This window comes from Hemiscyllium ocellatum, chromosome 2, assembly GCF_020745735.1.
Source record: "Hemiscyllium ocellatum isolate sHemOce1 chromosome 2, sHemOce1.pat.X.cur, whole genome shotgun sequence".
In the NCBI taxonomy this organism is placed as follows: Eukaryota; Metazoa; Chordata; class Chondrichthyes; order Orectolobiformes; family Hemiscylliidae; genus Hemiscyllium; species Hemiscyllium ocellatum.
The window spans coordinates 119,958,502-119,979,660 of record NC_083402.1 but is presented as its reverse complement, the minus strand read 5'-3'; the positions used below and the strand labels follow the sequence as shown (position 1 = coordinate 119,979,660).

The following is a 21,159-nucleotide window of genomic DNA, read 5'->3' as shown; positions in this document are numbered from 1 at the left end:
TGAGAGACTTTTTGTCACTCCCAAGATATCATATTGTTTCAAATAGCCTGCAGATTATGCAACAAAGTATAAGCACAATGTATGATGGGCCGGATGGACCATGGGATCAGAAGATGATACAGCACAGAGGGAGATCATTCAGTCTATCACCCTGTGCTTGTTCTTTGAAAAAGGTCCTAAATTGGCCCTTATCCCCATTCACCTTCCCATGTGCCCTGAAAAAAGTTTCCTTTGAATCAGCCCAAAGAAGAAACTGAGCAAAAATAAATTACCTCACCTCTGATCCTTGCATTAAATGCCTTTCATCTTTATTCCTCTAGTTACTGATCATCATAAGTGAGGAAATAAATCTCCTTCTTTAGTCTATCATAGCACATCATGATGCTGAAGCCTCAGTTATATCTCCCCTTAACCTTCATGGCTCTTATGAGAAGATCAGAAGGATATTATGAAACTTGAAAGGGTTCAGAAAGGATTTACAAGGATTTTGCCAGGATTAGAGGATTTAAGCAATAGGGAGAGGCTGAATAGGCCGAGGCTGTTTTCCCTGGAGCTTCAGAGGCTGAGGGGTGATCTTATAGAGGTTTTTAAGATCATGAGAGGCAATGGATAGAGTAAATAGACAAAAGTATTTTCCCTGGATTGGGGAGTCCAGAACTAGAGGGCATAGGTTTAGGGTAAGAAGGGAAAGATGTAAAAGGGACCTAAGGGGCAACCTTTTCATGCAGAGGGTGGTGCGTGGGTGGAATGAGCTGCTAGAGGAATTGGTGGAGGCTGGTACAATTTCAGCATTTAAAACGCATCTGGATGGGTACATGATTAGGAAGGATTTCGTGAAATATGGCCAGGGTGCTGGCAAATGGGACTAAATGAGGTTGGGATATCTGGTCAGCATGGACAAGTTGAACTGAAAGGACTGACTCTGTGCTGTATATCTCTCTGATTCTCTGACTCTGATCCCATCATCTCCAGTCTGTTTTCAACAATGAAGTATCTCAACCTTGGTATCATTATGGCAAATTTCCTCTGCATCTTCCATAAGGCGAGGAGTCCTATTCATGTTTTCACTGTTCATACCTTCAGATGCTTCTGAGTTACCTTGGCAGTCCAATTGATTTGGCTCATTTTCCCTGCTGTAGATATGGTGTGGGTAACTATCTGACCATCATCAGGGATCCACGGTCCACAAATTCCTCCTTTCACCTTCATTGAAGAACAAAAACACTAAGCTTCAGCACCAAACACTTATTTGATTTCATCAGCATGAATATACAGAGTGGTCTGTAATCTATCGACTACACCAGGGTTTAAAAAAAGTGGTGGGTTGGGACCACAACTGGGGTTGGAAGCTGAAAATTTGGCATCCTATGGCTCTGAGTTATAACAGCTGCCCTTCTGCTTGAACAGACAAGTCTCCACTTCCTCAGCATTATTACCAGATAAGGTAACCTTTCAGCGCATTGTGCATGCAGCAGCTCATCAGTGATAAGGTAACCATTCAACATATTGTGCATGCAGCGACGCATCAGTGAGCATCATCACCCTTTGTCGATTTCCTGCTCTTTTCCTGTACACTTGTATACTATTCCTATCCAAATAATTATCAAATGCCCTCTTGAAGACTCAGTTTAATGTATCTCCATCATCCTTCCAGGCAGTGCATTCCATACCCCAACCACTTGCTAAGTAGAATTTTTTTTTTCTCACTTCACCTTTGCTTTGTTTTCTCTGTTCCTGTTTTTTTTAAGAGCAGGAACAGCTTCTCCCTACCTCCAACCAATCCACTTGTGGTTCTGTAAACATCTAATCAAATATCCTCCCAGCCTTCTTTGCTCCATGGAGAAAAGTTCCATTGCTTCAGTTTTTCATAGCTGAAGTTTCTTGTTACTGGAACCATTCTTGTAAATTGCTTCTGCATTGTCTCCAATGCATTGGCATCTTTCTTATAATGTGGTGCCTACAACTGTGCACAATATTCCAACTTGGATCTAACAAGTGTAAAAGCACATCCTCACCCCTACTGACAAAACTGAGGACACTGTATGCTCTACAAACTGCTCTCTCCATTTGTCCTGCCACCTTCAATGGTCTGTGCACATACACAGTACATCCAGGGCCCTTCGAAACTGCACCACATTTGGAATTATACCTCTTATTTTCTATTTTGTTTCAAAATGTTTTCAGCCAGATTGCATCACCTCACACTTCTCCATGTTGAACCTCATCTACCCACTCCAGGTCTCACTGATGAGTAACAATATTCAAATGGAGTCACATTGAGGGGAAGTTTGGCAAGCACTGTATTCAGTACAAAGAGAGGGAAGTGATAGTCTAATCATTGTGTGAAATCAGGTACATGTTGTCAAAGCTTTATGACCATAAAGGCATAAACTGTGCAAGAAAAAAGTACTAATTGCGTGGTAACAACTTGACCAATTAGAGTCAACTTGCCAACCGATGCTGTTTTCTCTTGCAGTATGAATTGTTCTTCCCTTTGAAATGTGGCATTCTTGTGTCTGTTGTGATGAATGTAAAATGAAAAGCTTTGGCAGCATGTCCCTTTTTCAGCTACTCTTAAGTTTTGTATTACCAAGATACAAGCGGCAACTTGTAGATAAAGCTGAAGAGGAGACACATCAGACTCATGACATTAACTCTGGTTCTCTCTGCACAGATGCTCTCCGACTTGCTGAGTTTCTCCAGCATTGCCGGTGTTTGTAATAATTTTTATCTCATACATTTATCCCCAGAGTGGGCAAGCTGTGATCACTCACCATAAAATTGAGTGGGCAGGAGTGGATGTTGGCATGGTGCACACAGCAGTTGTCTTCATTGGCATTTTTCCAGTTCAAGGGACACTCCTTCTCCTCACAGAAAGCTTTGGCTTCTGTTGGGTTGCTAGAATTGACAAAATAGGCGAGTGATGTTATTACAGAAGATAGGCAGATATTTTCTAAGTTTAAATGGGTGGTCTTTCACTAAAGTACAATTACATGATACTTCACATTAAGCTTTAATAACAAACTAAGCAAGACTTTAATTTGCAAAATACATGAAGATAGAATTGAATAAATTAAACCATTAACATAAAACACAGGCTTAAGGATTTCAGAACTCGTGGCAAAAATACAATTGTATTAATCCCATAAGCACTCCTTTACAGTTCTCAGATAAGGTAGAATTCCATTCTCTTTCACATCTATTGGAGTTCAAAGTTAAAAATCAAACAACATCAGGTTATAGTCCAACAGGTTTATTTGGAAGCACTAGCTTTCGGAGTGCTGCCCCTTTATCAGGTGGTTGTGGAGTATAAGATTGTAAGACACAGAATTTATAGTAAAAGTTTACAGTGTGATGTAACTGAAATGATATATTAAAAAAAGATCAGGATTGTTTGTTATGACTCTCATCATTTAGAATGACCATGTTGGTTTCAGTTCTTTCATATGTAAACCCCAGAAAATTTTTTCAAGTTACATTCTCAAGTGAACTTTAACGATTGGTGCCATGTTAGCTCAGATAATGCATTGAAGGCATGGTGTGCCCCGTGTGAGGTGGTCTGTGCCCCAATGTTCAGACTGATTCTTATTTCTAAAAAAGGGATTTACAGAATCTTATGTGGATTGATGCAGTTTTTGAGCAAAACAAAATGTAATTCTGCAAGTACAAATTCAGCCCACAAACATGAATATGTGTGCGTGCATGTGGATGTGTATGTGTGTGGAGATGTATGGGGTGTGAGTGTCTGTGAGAGAGCTGTGTGTAAGCGTGTGTGTGTGAGCATGTGTGTGTGAGCGTGTGTGTGTGAGCGTGTGTGTGAGAGCGTGTGTGTGTGATCTCATCAACCACAAGTTCTGATGTGCCACAGCTAGAAACCGTACTGGGTAAAAACAATGACTGCAGATGCTGGAAACCAGATTCTGGATTAGTGGTGCTGGAAGAGCGCAGCAGTTCAGGCAGCATCCAAAGATGAAAGGCTTTTGCCTGAAACGTCATTTCGCTGCACTTTGGATGCTGCCTGAACTGCTGTGCTCTTCCAGTACCACTAATCGAGAAACCGTATTGATTTCCTCAGGAGACAGACACGAGCTACAACCAACAGGGTACCCTTTGTTATCCAGTATTTCACAGGAGCTGAAAAGCTATACATGTGTTTCAAGCTGCGAAGAACATAATTGATGAGGATGAGCATTTCACCATGACCTTCCCCACACCTCCACTTCTCATCTTTAAGCAACCACAAAACCTCAAAACAGATCATTATTCACAGCAAACTGACTGGCCTTCAGGACAACACCATACCACCTTATCATGCCAGACGCTGCAAAATATGTTAGAATTATGACATGGATACCACCTTTATACATGGGGGCACCACCCACCATGTACATGGCAAGTACTCATGTGACTTGGCCAATGTTGTCTATCTCATTACGCTACAGGCAAGGATGCGCAGAGGCATGGTACATTGACAAGACCGAGCAGAGGCTACTGCAACAGATGAATGGACTCCATACAACAATCACCAGGCAGGAATGTTCCCTCCCCAGAGAACACTTCAGCAGTTTGGGACATTCGACCTTAGACCTTCAGGTGACCGTCCTTCAAGGTGGACTTTGGGACAGGCAACAACGCAAAGTGGCTGAGCAGAGGCTGATAGTTAAGTTCGGTACCCATTGGGATGGTCTCAACCGGGACCTTGGGTTTATGTCACATGACAGGTGACCCGACTACACTAAACACACACACACACACACACACACACACACACACACACACAGACTCATACACAAGCTCTCTCATATGCTCACACATGAACACCCCCCACACACACACTCACATCCACACACTTATACCCCTTTACACTCACACACATACACGTGGGGTGAATTTGTACTTGCAGAATTATGTTTTATTTTGCTCAAAAACTGCATGAATCCATGAAAGATTCTGTAAATCCTTTTTTAAGAAATAGAAATCAGTCTGAACATTGGGACACAGACAGACTTTAACCTCACACTTGCAATGTATTATATGAGCTGACATGGCACCTATAGTTCACTTGAGAATGTAACTTGAAAAAACGTTCTGGGGTTTACATAAGAAAGAACTGAAACCAACATGGTCATTCTAAAAGATGAGAGTCATAACAAACAATCCAAGTCTTTTTCAATATATCATTTCAGTTGCATCACACCGTAATATTTTGTTTTAAATTCTGTACCTTACGGTCTGGTGTTGTGTGATTTTTAGCTTTGTACACCCCAGTCCAACACCGGCACCTCCATATTGTGACATCTATTGGAGTTAATGTAAGTTTAGCTTCACTTTGCCATTTTAAAAATCTGATAGGTTCCTCCTGGAGTTGTCACCCTACTGAGCTTAGATTTTCTCAGTTCCAAATATTGTCTTCAGGGTTGCAATCAAATATTATTTCACTATTTGAAGTTATTTTACTATTCTCAATGCAATATCTCCATTTAACAAGCCATTCTTTAATCCAACTGTATAATGAGACTGGTTTGTAACCTCCAATTAATATATTTTCTTTCATTAACCCCTTGGAAGACAATTATCATCAGCCAGCATCAGTGACTGACTTGTTCCAGTGTTTCTCAATATATTTATTGGTTGACCTCCTTGATTTGAAGCATGAGAAATACCTCCTGTTTGAGATAATACTCCTGACCACTCACTCTTTAAGATGATTTGGAGATGCCGGTGTTGGATTGGGGGTGCACAAAGTTAAAAGTCACATCATACCAGGTTATAGTCCAACAGGCTTCTTTGGAAACACTAGCTTTCGCAGTGCTGCTCCTTCATCAGGATATTGTGGCCACAACCACCTGATGAAGGGGCAGCGCTTCGAAAGCTTGTGCTTCTAAACAAACCTGTTGGACTATAACCTGGTGTTGTGTGATTTTTAACTCTTTAAGATGTGCTCTATATTTCTGCTTTTCCTACTAAAATGGAACCTTACCATTCTTCACATTGTATTCCATTTTACCCACTGACTTAGCCTCTCCAAATCCTCTCAAAATATCTTTGCAGCTTTCACACCCACCTCATTTTGTGTCATCTGTGAATGATAAAATATTACTCTATTGCCTGTTTGCTTTCCATTAAACCTTCTCAATCTATGTTAGTATATTCTCCCAATTCCACAAACTCTGATTTTGTTCACTAACCTATTGTGGGACATCATCCAAAACCTTTGAAAAATGTAAACAGTCAGATCGACCAGTTCTTCCTTATATATATCCTACAAATTACTTCCTCAAAAAAAATCCAACAGGCAAGTCAGGAATCCATGTTGACTCTGCCTAATTTTATTGGTATTTACAACGTATTCATTGTTGAGTCTAGCATTTTCCTTCCTCCTGATGATGTGCTAACAGGTCTATATTTCCCAGTTTTCCCTCTACCTCCTTTCTTGAATAATGTTGTTGTGTGCACCACATCAGCAGGGTCCATTTCAGAGTCAATATAATTTTAAAAGATGACCACCAATGCATCTATTATTTCTACATCCACCTCTTTTAACACATTCAGATATGAAGACTTTTACTATACATTTTAATACACTCACTAGTTTACACTCACATTCTATTTCTCTGCTTTAGCCTTTTTCTTGATCCCCCTTTGTAACTCTCTTGTAAAGGTTTAAAAATGTTAGTTGCTTTTATCATTTAATCTGAAACATTTAAGTGAATTTGTTATTTAAGTTGATTTTAACATCTGAAGATTTTTTTCAGGCATAGACAAGGAAGCTTCCTACTGAGAGAACCTGTAGTAGTTAGTTAATTAATTAGAGGGCTTTCCTAAATTTGTCTTTGAACAATAGCGGGACAGAGCTAATTTATCTAAGTCACAAGCACTATCAATAATGGGTCAGTAAAGTGTCACTACCACAGAGCAGGTGGCACAGAATGAAAAGCTTAAGAGTTTTCTCAGTGTAGGAGTGTGGTAAAGTAGTAAAATGAGGTATGCCTTTGTTTCTCCTAATGTTTTTAGAACGTAGCACCTACTGCTGGGAGCCAGTGAAACTCAGTCTTGAGTGAAAAACAAGTGTGGTAGCATAGGAGTCTGGTAAGCTCTGATGAACGATAATTGATCAGTATAAAGGGTTGTGTAAATTGGCTGTTTAGGAACCATAGGTCTATAAATAAAAAACACTGAAAACGTTACCTGTTTAATGAAGGCACATATAACTTTTAGTTGTAGGTGGCATCAGCATTTAGTAGGTACAATCATATAATGGTGAAGAATAGCAATGACTGATTGTACTAATCAGCACAGACAAAGCTGAGATGGGCATGTGTGTTGCAGCCGAGGAATGGGGAAGCTTCTGGACCTGAAAGTGAATCAGCACAAACACACTGTAGCAAATGAGTAAAGCTCAGTTGTTGAATTGGAAGTTGAGTTGAAGACATTGTGACGCATCATGGTTGGTGAGAGATACCTGGTCACTAAGTTCTACAAGGCAGTCATGCTCCTTAAAACAGATCTGCTGATACCATCTTTCACAGTCCAGAGATTGTGGCCACAAATGAGACAGGTAAGGGGCTGGAGAATACCTTGCTATGAGAACCTCAGCCCTTGCAATAATGTAACAAGTTTGGCGTGCTCACCTGTGTGGACGAGAGCAAAGCCTTATGTAGGGAGGAGGAGTGGAATGACTGGGGCAGCTTGGTTCAACTGAGGGTAGCAAAGGTAATAGTAGTAGTGACGGGAAAATATTGTGAGAGGAATGGACACTGCTCTGTGCAGTCGAGATGGCTATGTTACAAAACCAGTGCCAAGATTTAGAACATCTGCTCAGGAATGGACGGGAATTTGAAGTGGAGGAGTCCAGGTACGGACCAACAACTAGAACTAGGAAAGAGATTCTACTTAGATAGTTCGAGGTATTAGGCAGAAGAAAATCAAGAACAGAACGCTAAGGATAATCTCTGGATTGTTACGTGAGACATATGCCAATTCAACAACCATGATAAATATGTTAAAGGTGATTTCCTTTTCATAAAACTATGCTGACACTTTCCAGTTGCCTTGCATTGTTAAAATTAATCTTATAACACTTTCCCCACAGCAAATGCCAAGGTAACAGACATATAGTTTCCTGATTTTTTTCCAAATAGAGGACATTTTCCATTCAGATAGAAACTTTCCAGGGTTTAGGAATTTTTGAAAATTCTCTCATTAAATACCACTTTTAAGATTTCACGATGATGTCAGTCCCCAGAACGGCATTAGTTTGCTGGGTTCTGCTTTCCTGGCAATTATAATTTCAACAAGTTTCTTTCTTCTTTCCATTTTCTGATTTATAGCTATTTCTGGGATTTATTTTGTCCTGAAGATGAACACAAAATACTTGTTCACCTCATTCACCATTTCCTACAATTATCGCCCCATTCTCACTCTTAGAGGGCCAGCATTTACTTAACTTTTTGGGTTAAATAGGTATAGGTAAAGTTGCCATAGTCCCAGAGGGTTGCTCTCTCAGTACAGAGAGAGATGACTGGTGGGGAGTTTAATCTGTGGGTCATCACACGGTTAGTGAGGGGCTAAGTTGAGGAACCTAGACCTTCATGGTGGCCTCAACTGGTTCAAGAATTGAACTCACTGTTGTTAGAGAAGCCAGCCATGAAGCTAACCAGCCAAACAAACACTCATTGCCTCAGGAGGTTGTGGAGGCAGATTCAGTGAATTTCTTTTAGGGTAGAGTTAGATCAATTTTTGTTAGGCAGCATAATTAAAGTTTGTCAGGGCTAGGTGGGAATGTGGAATTTGAAAGATAAATATATCAGCCATGATCTTTTAGAATAATAAAGCAAACGACCTACTCCTGCACCAAATACATGTTCTCATATGTAATGATAACGACTTACTTTTAGATCATGCCTTTAACAAAGCCACAACAGCAAATAGGATGGGTGGGTTTTACGGAGCATCTTAAAGGAGAGAAGAGTAAGGACATTTAAGAGGGAAATTCTGGAGTCTTGGGGCTCGGCAGCTGAAGACCCCTCTCACCCTAAACCTATGCCGTCTAGTTCTGGACTCCCCCAACCCAGGGAAAGGACCTTCTCTATTTACCCTATCCATGCCCCTCATGATTTTATAAACCTTTATAAGGTCACCTCTCAGCCTCTGATGCTCCAGAGAAAACAGCCCCAGACTATTCAGCCTCTCCCTATAGCTGAAATCCTCCAAATGCCTTGTAAATCTTCTCTGAACCATTTCAAGTTTCACAATGTCCTTCCTATAGGAGGGAAAACAGAATTGCACACAATATTCCAAAAGTGGTGTAACCAATATGCTGGACAGCAACATGACCTCCCAAGTCCTATACTCATTGCTCTGACCAATAAAAGGACACCAAACGCCTTCTTCAATATCCTATCTACCTGAGATTCCACTTTCAAGGATTTGCTTTCTGTCGCTTATGACTAACTTTAAAAGAGAATTAATGAAGGATATTGACAGCTGACATTAAAAGGGGATTACTGTACTGACACACACTGTCCTCCTTTCCATACAAAATATATCCCCAAATTTGAGATTCCCTCACAAAGAACCATGATAATTATTACTAACTCAACCCTCAATGTAATCTATTTATTTAGTGTCACTGATTTATTTGGCTCAGTAGATAACGCTTTCATCCCTGTGTTTTGAGGATTGTGAATTAAAAGTCACACTCCTGGATTTAAGAGCAACTCTTAAGGCTGACACACTCAGTGCAGTTCTGGGAAAGTGCTAGACTACCAGAAGCTCAGTCTGCCCTCTCAGATTTATAAAAGAGATCAATGGCAAAGAGATCAAAGAACAGCAGGAAATTATCTGTAGTGTCCTGGATAATACAGACAACATCAAACAACATCAGCAAAAAGGAAAAGTGTTATCTGGTGGTGATCACCGAGCTGCATGTGTGTAAACTGGCTGCCATGATTCTCCTGCTACTGTAGTGATTGGAACCAGGTTGACCTAATTGACTATGAGGTCATTAGCCCTGGCTAACAACCCCAATCAATCAGGAAAATCCTGGCTGACCATATAACCAGGGGACTTGCACCCAGGTATCCCTCTCAATAATTTTAGGGAGAGGTGGCACTGCAGCGGTGGAGTGCTTTATTTCCCCCTTCAATTCTGGTTTGATTTAATCCCTGCACCCCCTTTTACCATTTTCACATAAGCATAGCTCACTCTCGGCTTTGTTTGTCACTGGTTCATTGGCTACATGATTGTCTTTTCTCATGGTGGAATGTTAATAAAGTTATTTTCACTTGGTGTTTTCACTGTATCTTGTACCCATACAAATATAAGCACTACCGCTGTATGTAGTGTCGGGAGAAAGGGTGGATTGGTTAGGCTAAATTGCCAATGGTGCCCAGGGATGTGCAGGTTAGGCCTGTTAGCCATGGGGAAATACAGGGTTACTGGAATAGGGCACTGTAGGGATCGTAGGGAGCAGTAGTGTAAGGAGAAAGGAAAAGAAAAAAATATAACCAGGGTATTCAGGCCTAGGTGTTCCTGGAGAAGGAGCACACAGCATCCACCAATAATCTTGATCTTTTTGGGGAGAGGTGGGAACGACGGGGAGTGGACTGTTTAATTCTCTGTCCAATTCTGTCTTGATTTAAGCCCTACCCTCCCCTTTCACCTTTGTTTTCATGTAAGCATTGCTCACTCCAGACTTTGCTTGTCACTAGTTCCTTGGCCACATTGGTGCTTTTCCTGGTGATGGAGTATTAATAAAGTTATTTACACTTGGTGTTTTCACGGTGTGTTGAACCTGCACACACAACAACAAAACATAACCAGGAGATGAGAATGTCCTCAGTTCAGGCAACTGACTCTGAGCTGCTTGGCCAGCTACAGCCTGCGTACTCTATGTAAGTAAATAATTGGTGACTTTGTGATGGAACACTGGCCTCTGTGCAGTTATTTCATTTACAACAGTGGCTACATTTTAATTTTTTATGAGCTAATAGTGCAGTTAGAAAAACTCGAATGGCAGAGATTAAGGGTAGCCAAGTACCTCTGAGAGGAGATTTTAATTCTTTAGGAAGTCTGACTGTGTGGAGTTTGCACGTTCTCCCCGTGTCTGCGTGGGTTTCCTCCGGGTGCTCCGGTTTCCTCCCACAGTCACAAAGATGTGCGGGCCAGGTGAATTGGCCAAGCTAAATTGCCCGTAGTGTTAGGTAAGGGGTAAATGTATGGGTGGGTTGCGCTTCGGCGGGTCGGTGTGGACTTGTTGGGCCGAAGGGCCTGTTTCCACACTGTAAGTCTAATCTAATCTAAAAAAAAAAGTCGTTTTTTTGGAAACCAATGGGGGCACAAAACAGACATTTTTTTCATGTCCTTGCTGAAACACAAAGTTCTTCACTCCACGTGAACACTCAACAGCATAGAATCAGTTACCGTGCAAACAATTAAGTTCTTGGAGGTGGGCTGGGACACACTTAGACAGGTAGAAGGTGATAGAGAATTGGCACAATGTCCACAAGTTTGCAAGTTAGTGCGGTCAGTTGACGTACACCTTCCATGTCAACACAGAAAACTGTCGCACAAAAGCAGTACTCACCTGTATAACAGAATGTTATTTGCCACCGCCCAGTGATAAAAATGATCTGTTACAGTTACTGCATAGGTCACATTAAATTCTTCACCACTAAGAACCTTCTCTGAGGGTCTCTGCACCCACGCCATTTCCAGACCTGCAGAAGGAAGAAACGTTATTGTTAAACAAACAGTTCTATTAACTTGATGAGACCTGGAAAAGGAATGCAAGTGGACTGCAAAACTGCAAATCCTCTCCTTTATAAAACTCAAATATTATGCAAATGATTGAGAACTTAAACAAACTCAAACTTGATAACATATGATCTATGGGCTTCAACATAAAATGCAGCAATGGGAATTTAACTTTAATTTTGTAAATTAAGAAAATGTACATTCTGCAACTTGTAATTAAAAGCTGAAAAGATTACAACTGTACATTCTTTCATGCTTTGAGATCTATACTGTATCTAAGTTATGAATTATGGTTACTTGATTATTTATATTTTAATACAATCCAGCATCTACATCACTTTGACTATTCCTTCCATACTTTACTTGTGGTCAGAATTCAGAAGCTCCAAATGTCTAACATGCATGTTTGGGAATAAACCATAAGGGGATAAACCTTTTGTGGCAAATAATCTCCTGCTGAAATGGCTCTTTTTCCCCTTCTTACATTAACTTTATCATATTGCTATGGTGGCTCAATGGCTAGCACTGCTGCCTTACAGTACCAGGGACCTGGGTTCGGTTCCAGCCTCAAGTGGCTTTCTGTGTGGAGTTTGCACATTCTCCCCACAATCGAAAGATGTGTAGGCTAGGTGGATTGGCTATGCTAAATTGCCCATATTGTGCAGGCTAGGTGGATTGGCCATGGGAAGTGGGAGCTTTGGGTCTGGATGAAATGCTCTTCAGAGCATAGGTGTGACTTGATGGGCCAAATGGCCTACTTCCACAATGTAGGAATTCTATGATCAGTTGAACTGCGCTTTTGCATAATAAACCAGCAATTGTACTTCAGAACTAATATATGGGTTTCTAAGATGGGATCATAAAATTTAAATCTTTCAACTTAGCCACCGCTAGTTCATTATAAAACATAAGTGATTCATCAACTAACAGCAAGGTGAAATAATAAAATATTCAATAGCAATGGACATGTGAAAACCTTTTCATGCAGTAAATGGCTTTGAGCCTGTTGGGAGTGGGCTGAATTGAGGAATTAAGGGAGTGTTGGATTTACTCTCTGTAAAGGAGGAAGCTGGGCGAATGGTGCTTGTTCATTTGCCCCCTCAGAGATCTAACACACTCCTGAAGTAGCTATACTGTAATGGACATTGATTAGGCCACTTTTGGAATATTATGAGCAACTCTGGTCTCCCTCCTATTGGAAGGATGTTGTGAAACTTGGTTGGAAATCACACAATGTCAGAAGGTAGTCCAGTGGGTTTATTTGGAGGCACTAGTTTTGGAGGTGCTACCTCTTCGGGATGGGTACTTCCAGGTAAACTTGTTGGACTATGGCCTGGTATTGTGTGACTTTTAAACTTTGTCCACCCTAGTCCAACAGCAGCGCCTCCAAACATTGTGAAATTTGAAAGGGTTCAGAAAAGCTTTGCAAGGATGTTGTCGGAATCGGAGGTTTTGAGCTATAAGAGAGAGGTTGAATTGGCTGGGGCTATTTTCCCAGGAGCATTAGAGGGGTGACCTTGTAAAGGTTTATGAAGTCATGAGTAACATGGATAGGGTAAATAGACAAGATCCTTTCCCTCGATTGAGGGAGTCCAGATCTGGAGGGCATAGGTTTATGGTGAGAGGGGAAGGAACCTAAGAGGGAACCTCTTCATTCAGACGGTGGTACATGTATGGAATGAGCTGCCAGAGGAAGTGGTGGACGCTTGTATAATTACAATCTTTAAAAGGCATCTGGACGGTATATGAATAGCAGGGGTTTGGAGGGTGTGGACCAAATGCTGGCAAATGGGACTCGATTAGTTTAAGATATCTGGACAGTGTGGAGCTGGACTGAAGAGTCTGTGTCCATGCTGTACATCTGTATGACTCTATCATCCTAATCATTCTAATCCACTATAGATTTTTTCTCAAATTATTTTCAGATAAAAGTCAAATGATGAAAGAATGAAGATTTTGCAATGTTTTGGAGAAAAGAGAGCTGGACTAATTGGATAACCTTTCCAAAGAGATTTTAATATTTCTGTTCCTGCATTTTTGCTGGGTTAAAATCCTGGAAATTGTTATCTCTTGGGCCTGTGGATGTACTTCCATTGATGGGCTGCAGTGATTCAAGAAGGTAGCTCATCAGAGCAGCTAAAGGAAATGCTAAACTCTAAAAGGCAGAGACACAGAAATGATTATGGATGTAGATTTGCTTGCTGAGCTGTAGGTTTGATATCCAGACGTTTCATTACCTGGCTAGGTAACATCATCAGTGGGACATCTATCCTGGGACAGGCTAAGCAAAGGCATGCCAGAGAATTCCTAGAGGCCTGGCACTCCAACCACAATGCCATAAACAAACACATAGATCTAGATACCATCTATCAACCCCTCAGAAAATGAACAGGAAATGACATCACCACAAAACCCAGGAACCCCATCCAGGAGAAAAATATAAATAGAAAGCAGGAGACAACAGCTTCGCTTCACTTGGAGGTCGCCACTGATGATGTTACCCAGCCAGGTAATGAAACGTCTGGATATCAAACCTACAGCTCAGCAAGCAAACCTACACCCTAAATCTCAACCTGAGCTACAAACCTTCACAAACCTTACAAATGATTATGGAAAATGAAGACATGGGAAACATTGACCAATGTTGTACATTTGTTTTCACAATAGAAAACACAAATCACACAGCAAAAATAAAGAGTAACCAAAAGCTAATAAGAGTGAGAAACTTAATTGTCATATGTACAGAGGAAAAAGTATCATAGATACCTCAGGAACTAAAAGCCAAGGAATCCCTAGGATCTGTATGCCTACACCTTAGGGTTCGAAAAGAGTTGTTGCAGAAATAGCGGAGATGCTGGTTATGATTTTCCAAACTCCCCAGAACTCTTAAATAGTGCTAGGGCACCCAAGTTAACAAATGTAAAACCGCTCTTTCAGCGAAGGAAGTTTGGGGGAGGTGGGGGGGGGGGGGGCGGGGTGAGCAGTTTAACAATTCACTTGGGAAAATCATAGCATCATAGCATGATCAGACACAATCAATATTGTTTTATGAAAAGGGAAGTAAGTTTGATTTTTCTTCACAGTTTCTCCTCTTGCCTGAGGTTAGGTGATCCTCAGGTTAACCCACCACCTTGCCCTAATGAGCGAGCAGAAAATGTGTTGCTGGAAAAGCGCAGCGGGTCAGGCAGCATCCAAAGATCAGGAGAATCGACGTTTCAGGCATAAGCCCTTCTTCAGGAATGAGGAAAGTGTGTCCAGCAGGCTAAGATAAAAGGTAGGGAGGAGGGACTTGGGGAGGGGCACTGGAAATGCGATAGGTGGAAGGAGGTCAAGGTGAGGGTGATAGGCCGGAGTGGGGGTGGAGAGGTCAGGAAGAAGATTGCAGGTTAGGAAGGCTGTGCTGAGTTCGAGGGATTTGACTGAGACAAGGTGGGGGGAGGGGAAATGAGGAAACTGGAGAAATCTAGGTTCATCTCTTGTGGTTGGAGGGTTCCTAGGTGGAAAATGAGGTGCTCTTCCTCCAGCCATCGTGTTGCTATGGTCTGGCGATGGAGGAGTCCAAGGACCTGCATGTCCTTGGCGGAGTGGGAGGGGGAGTTGAAGTGTTGAGCCACGGGGTGGTTGGGTTGGTTGGTCCAGGTGTCCCAGAGGTGTTCCCTGAAACGTTCCGCAAGTAGGCGGCCTGTCTCCCCAATATAGAGGAGGCCACATCGGGTGCAGCGGATGCAGTAAATAATGTGTGTGGAGGTGCAGGTGAATTTGTGGCAGATATTGAAGGATCCCTTGGGGCATTGGAGGGAAGTAAGGGGGGTGTGGGGAAATCCCTCGAACTCAGCACCGCCTTCCTAACCTGCAATCTTCTTCCTGACCTCTCTGCCCCCAACCCCCACTCCGGCCTATCACCCTCACCTTGACCTCCTTCCACCTATCGCATTTCCAACACCCCTCCCCCCTACCTTTTATCTTAGCCTGCTGGACACACTTTCCTCATTCCTGAAGAAGGGCTCATGCCCGAAATGTCGATGCTCCTCGTCTTTGGATGCTGCCTGACCTGCTGCGTTTTTCCAGCAACACATTTTCAGCTCTGATCTCCAGCATCTGCAGTCCTCACTTTCTCCTAATGAGTGAGCAACCCTATAATCTGACAGAACTCTAACTGGTTTAGCTTTACTTCTCAGAATCATAGAATCCCTAGAGTGTGGAAGCAGTCCATCTGGCCCATTGAGTCCACACCGAACCACCGACAATACCCCCCCAGACCCACCCTATCCCTATAACCCTGCATTTCCTATGGCTAATCTACCTAGACTGCACATCCCTGGATACTATGGGTAATTTAGCATGGCCAGTCCAACTAACCTGCACATCTTTGGACTGTGGGAGGAAACTGGAGCATCCAAAGGAAACCCACTGCAGAGATAGGGAGAATGCAAACTCCGTGCAGACTAATTTATTAGAATTTTGAGAGAATGTAAAGGCAGACTGGTAGACAGATATCAGAATTCTATGTGTCCCTAGGATTGGACCGGCACTAGTCAGGGTTATATAAATGAGGGTAGCCTGATAGGAGAGTGAAGTCCATCGCCAACTCACCATTGGTAGCTTTCCATCAGTGGCAGGGGAAGTGTCAGGTGACCAATGGTCACTTACCTGCTTTCTCATGCTATTAGCAGTATTTTACCAGTGGTTGGTGCAGAATGTGGTGATGCTGCCTGTCTAATATGCCCACCCCATAATTATATGGATAGGCTTTCTGCCTAATGAAGGCTGCCTTTTCCCACACACCCCCTTTGTCTCTCTCTCTCTCTCTCTCTCTCACACACACACACACACACACACACACACACAGATTATGCTACACTTCTACAGACTCAGGACTCATGGTTGAGGTGGCGGAATGAAGATTGACTCTCTTTCAGTTATTGTATATCTTTTTATTTTTAAACTATTTGAAATGGTGTCAGATTATGGCAACAGTCAAAACTTTTCATGTATTTTACAGTGAATAATGCTGGAAAATACAAAGTGACTACAAATCATTCAATTCAGAGCAGCACAGTTGCTCAGTGGTTAGCATTGCTATCTCATAATGCCAGCATCCTGGGTTTGATTCCACTCTCAGGTGAGTGTCTGTGTGGAGTTTGCACATTCTCCTGTGGCTGTTTTGGTTTCCTCGGAGTGCTCTGGTCTCCTCCTATGGTCCAAAGATGAGGTGGATTGGCCATGCTAAATTGCTCACTGTGTGCAAGGATGTGAGGATAGATGATTTAGCCTAGTAACAGGCATAGAGTTGGGGAATGGGTCTGGATGGAATACTTTTCAGAAGGTTCGCTTGGACTTGATGGGCCAAATACACTTGTTTTGACACAGTAGGGATTCTGTCCCAAGAATTCAATTCAAATCATCTACAGAGGGTTGTGGATACTCAGCTGTGGAATATATTTAGGGCTGGAATACACCATCTTTCAGGGTTGGAGGGTTTTTGGAAACAGGTGGGAAAGTGGAGTTGAGATAGAAGATCAATCATGATGGTACTGAATGATGGAGCTGGCTTGAGGGAGGAAGTTTCTATTGCTGCACCCAAGTCTGATATTATCATGTACTATGTATAATCAGACAAAAGGCCTTCTTTTGTGCTGTAGGATTCAATGATTTGAAGATTTGGCACCTAATTTATTTGACACAAAGTCATAGAAATCTGGCAATCTCTTCCCACACCAAAAAGATTGATTGGTCCTGGGATAGAATGGATTCAATTCTGAGAATGGTTTATATAGTGCAGGCTTGTATTGCCTGGAACATAAAAGATCGAGGTGTGATCCATTGAGCTTCTGGGGAATCCAGAACAAATGAACACCATTTTAAAACATAAACCTAGCCCATTTCAACACATTGTAGACGGGCAGGAGGCTGGAAGAACACAGCAGGCCTGGCAGCATCAGGAGGTGGAGAAGTTGATGTTTCGGGTGCAAAAGGGTTACACCTGAAACATCAACTTCTCCACTTCCTAAAGCTGCTGGGCCTGCTGCGTTCTTCCAGCCTATTGCTTGTCTACCTTGGATTCCAGCATCTGCAGTTTTCTTTTGTCTCATTTCAACACCATGTTAAGATGATCCTCTCCGCACATGAGGTAGCGGAAATCTGGAACTCTCACCCTTCCTGTGTGGCTGAGAGCTAATGGAAAATTCCATTCCAGATAAATGGATTTTTGTTAGGCAAGAATATTAAAGGCAGTTCCATGGAGCTTAAAATACAGAACAATTTAAATCCTACAAATTGTAGTAAAAGCTTGATGAGCAGAATGGTCTACTCCTTTCAATGTTTCTTACAAGTGAAAAATTAGAAGTGATCTCTTTGGAGAAAGACAGGGACAACTAGTCAGCAGATTAAGACCATAAGACATAGGAGTGGAAAGTCATTCGGCCCATCGAGTCCACTCCGCCATTCAATCATGGCTGATGGGCAGTTCAACTCCACTTACCCGCATTCTCCCCATAGCTCTTAATTCCTTGTGACATCAAGAATTTATCAATCTCTGCCTTGAAGACAGTTAGCATCCCAGCCTCCACTGCACTCTGCAGCAATGAATTCCACAGGCCCACCACCCTCTGGCTGAAGAAATGTCTCCGCATTTCTGTTCTGAATTGACCCCCTCTAATTCTAAGGCTGTTCCACGGGTCCTAGTCTCCTCACCTAACGGAAACAATTTCCTCGCATCCACCCTTTCCAAGCCATGTATTATCTTGTAAGTTTCTATTAAATCTCCCTTTAATCTTCTAAACTCCAATGAATACAATCCCAGGATCCTCAGCCGTTCCTTGTATGTAAGACCAACCATTCCAGGGATCATCCATGTGAATCTCTGCTGGATACGCTCCAGTGCCAGTATGTCCTTCCTGAGGTGTGGGGACCAAAACTGGACACAGTACTCCAAATGGGGCCTAACCAGAGCTTTATTGTCCTACATCCTGTTATTGTTGGAGGCAGACACTATTTCATACTAACAGCCATGTGTCCTGTTTTGCCAGTCAGTTCCTATATTGAGATACAAAATCAGAAATTGCTAGAAAAAAACTCAGCAGGTTCAGCATCATCTATGGAGAGAAAACAACGTGAACATTTACGGTCCAGTGACCTGAGGGGGCCTGAGCACTTTCTCCTATGTCCTTCCCTCAGTCTCCTCACACCAGGCCCTGTCATCACATGGGCTACTACCATTAACATCCCATTGTCAGCTGTTCATTTTCCGAGGCTCACCTTTACCCATTCCTTTGCCTGCCCAAGTGTTTTTCGCTCCATCTCCACCTATCATTTCATCGCCTCAACCAAATCCCTCCCCTTTCAGCATATATACCAAACCTTTTTCCAGCTAAGGGTCAGTGGACCCGAAACGTTAATTCTGCTTTCTCTCTAGAGATGCTGCCAGATCTGCTGAGCTTTTCCCAGTAAGTTCGATTTTCTAGTATCCCGCAGTTTTGTTTTTCCTTTGACTGGGGATGTTTGTTCCTCTATTGATACCGCCCTTTAACCTCGCAAAATGATTGTAACCAGGACTTGGGCGGACTAGGCTGGTGTGTTAGACTCAATGATAAACCATTGTCCGCTTTCAGAGCCGCTGTTCTCATCGAGGGCCGGTTAAGCTCAGTGTTACAAACCTCTTCAAATCCATTTCTGCAACAGCTTCTCTGCTAAATGTTGCTCCACTGCCCCCCCGCTCAATGTTCTGTCCATCCACAAACTACAGCTTTAACATCAATTGCAAACAAACAGCAACCGATACAACTGTGAACGGTGGGCAAATCAAACAGAAATCAATGGGGCCACTCCGTTTAAAGTACTTCCCTACTTCGGGCCGAATGGTCTCTTCCCACGCCATCTCCCTCTCGGAGAGAGTCCTATAGTAGTAACGCTGACTTGTTAACAAGTGGGGGAAAGGACACACACTCACCTCCACAGTCGATCATGTTGTATTCATGCGGGTTTTCCAAAGGCCAGCAATCATACTCCGTGTTGTCCAGGTCATGCCACTGTCTTGTGCTTCTCGTTAGCATCGCCTTTGCAAATATATGGGAACAATTGGAGGCAAACGATTCAGAACAACTGTCACAAATTGTCACCTCCTGTAAACACTAAATTGAAAACTTCCCTGGTATCAACTGAAATCTATCCTGATGACCATGCTTGCCTTAGAACATGGACAAACGGGAAGCTGTCAGAACACAGCAAGCCAGGCAGCAGCTGGAGGTGGAGAAATCCACCTTTGGGGTATGACCCATTTTCAGCAATGATGGTTATACAAGAAACACCGACCTCTCCACCTCCTATGCTGCCTGGCTTGCTGTGTTCTTCCAGCTTCCCGTTTGTCTACTTTGGATTCCAGCATCTGCAATTTTGTTTTTGTCTCTAACTAACTTCGAATATTTATTATTGCGGGACATTTCTTTAGTCCTTTCAGAATTCGTTTCCCAAATTTCAACGAGTAGAGTCTGTCTTATGCTTTTAAATGGTTTCTAAATTGCAGTTCACATGTTATTACGCACAGAATATTCCAATATCAAGATATATCTTTGAAAATGCACTATTCAAATCAATTATTAAACAAATAAACTTACCAGCAAATAACAAACAATAAAATGAGCAAATTTGTCCCGTTTAGAAAATGACATAATCCTCTGCAGCTGGAGATCGAATCCGGTCCAGAAACTGGGAACCTCAAATCGTTAATAACAAAAAAATTCTGCGATTTTGTTTTCTGACCGTGAATCCAATGAACGCTTCTCGCCAGGGTTTCTGTGAGCATGCGTGAGCATTCTATGTAGCACCTGAAAAACCATGGGGAAGAAGGGAGAGGGATAAATGGAGCAAGTTTCTAACCTTTCCCCCCCCCCCTCCCCCCAACCCCCTCAAAACAGCAGCTCCAGAGCAAACTACACCTTCAGTCACAGGGATGCAGATGAAATCACTTCAGTCACACACAGGGATGACTGAAACTGGGGTTTACACAACCCCATGTTCGTGAGTCCCCTCTACCCCTCTCCATCTCAAATGGACACTTTGCTTGTAATCAGACTTTCAGGTAGAATATTGGATTTCAGAAACTGAGCAGCAGTGTGCGCAGCAAACAAGCGAGAGGGAGAGGGAGAGACCAGGTTCCAAGTGCATCAATGCCTGATTGTATACTGGAGAGGTAATCCCCCATATCACCGCAAACTGGGGGGGAGAGGCAGGGCCAGAAATTAAATCAGTTTCAAACAACAAATTCAGCAGTTCATCATTCGTCCTTACTTCAGGTAAACTTGGTGTTGCCTGAATGTTAGAACAGAAGAGGCCGTTCAGCCGCTTGTATCTGTTCCTGCTGTTCAACCAGATCAGAGCTGGTTAACTCTGCTCTCCAGGCTTGGG

General features: G+C 42.5%; 1 protein-coding gene across 1 annotated transcript in view; it reads right to left on the bottom strand.

The window, feature by feature from the left end:
- LOC132826044 (atrial natriuretic peptide receptor 1-like) overlaps nt 1–19,808 on the bottom strand; it is a 59,857-nt gene extending 40,049 nt beyond the window's left edge. Inside the window, exons 1-5 of the mRNA XM_060841757.1 lie at nt 19,706–19,808; nt 11,588–11,720; nt 3,992–4,000; nt 2,775–2,898; nt 1,099–1,203 (exon numbers count right to left, since the gene is read on the bottom strand). Of these exons, the coding sequence (XP_060697740.1) occupies nt 1,099–1,203; nt 2,775–2,898; nt 3,992–4,000; nt 11,588–11,720; nt 19,706–19,808 (474 nt within the window). The remainder of the gene's footprint in view (nt 1–1,098; nt 1,204–2,774; nt 2,899–3,991; nt 4,001–11,587; nt 11,721–19,705) is intronic.
- Nucleotides 19,809–21,159: the final 1,351 nt, after the last annotated feature.